Source organism: Sinocyclocheilus rhinocerous, unplaced genomic scaffold, assembly GCF_001515625.1.
Source record: "Sinocyclocheilus rhinocerous isolate Xijiao unplaced genomic scaffold, SAMN03320098_v1.1 C35876690, whole genome shotgun sequence".
Lineage (NCBI taxonomy): Eukaryota > Metazoa > Chordata > Actinopteri > Cypriniformes > Cyprinidae > Sinocyclocheilus > Sinocyclocheilus rhinocerous.
The window spans coordinates 1-679 of NW_015766372.1; the positions used below are offsets into that span (position 1 = coordinate 1).

The 679-nt window shown below is 40.8% G+C and overlaps 1 protein-coding gene across 1 annotated transcript; it reads right to left on the bottom strand.

The window, feature by feature from the left end:
* Window positions 1–4: 4 nt before the first annotated feature.
* Window positions 5–672, bottom strand: LOC107735213 (troponin I, fast skeletal muscle-like; the record flags this gene model as incomplete). The annotated part of the gene is made up of 4 exons (XM_016546973.1): window positions 642–672; window positions 417–545; window positions 245–334; window positions 5–166 (listed from the first exon to the last, which is right to left on the bottom strand). Coding segments are annotated over exons 1-4 (411 nt in total), but the record flags the coding sequence as incomplete, so codon positions are not given.
* Window positions 673–679: the final 7 nt, after the last annotated feature.

Below are 679 nucleotides of genomic sequence, written 5' to 3' on the forward strand. Positions count from 1 at the left end.
CCTCCTTCTTGACTTGTTTGAGGTTGGCTCTCAGGTCCATGGAGATCTTGTGCTTGGAGCCCAGCAGAGCCTGAAGCATAGCGTCAGCCGACATGCGTACTTTCTTCAAAGGAGGCTTCTTGAACTTGCCCTTCAGGTCGACGATCTTGATGTTTAAGTCTTTAACCTAAAACAAACGAAAAAGAATCTAAAGACCACCTTGTTCATGGACCACATAGAAAGAGATATTCCAAAAACGTCTTACCTCATTGACAACCATGATGGCTTTGTGCTCTAGAATATATCTCTCCTCGTCAACATCCTCGATTTTTGCATGTAACTCTTTGCAGAGCTCCTGTTGACAGAATAAAGTTCATGCTTAAAAGTTTCCAAAAAAATTCCAACTTCTAGTAGTAGTAGTAATAACTGAATTGGACCTGTAGTTCTTGTTTAGAGATTGGGTATGACAAGGGAGGACAATGATCTTCCATGTATCTCTTCCTCTCCTCCTTCTTCTCTATCTCCTCTGCATCCAGTAAATCTTTTGCAACCTGGAGCATCATGCTCTACAAGCAAATATGGCTCAATAAGAATCCTTATTCTTTTTCTTCTGTATGGAACTGTTTGATGCTGGATTGGTTCAATAAGACATGAGCTCTTACCTTCAGGCTGTGTTTTTTACTACTAGACATTCGTTTGC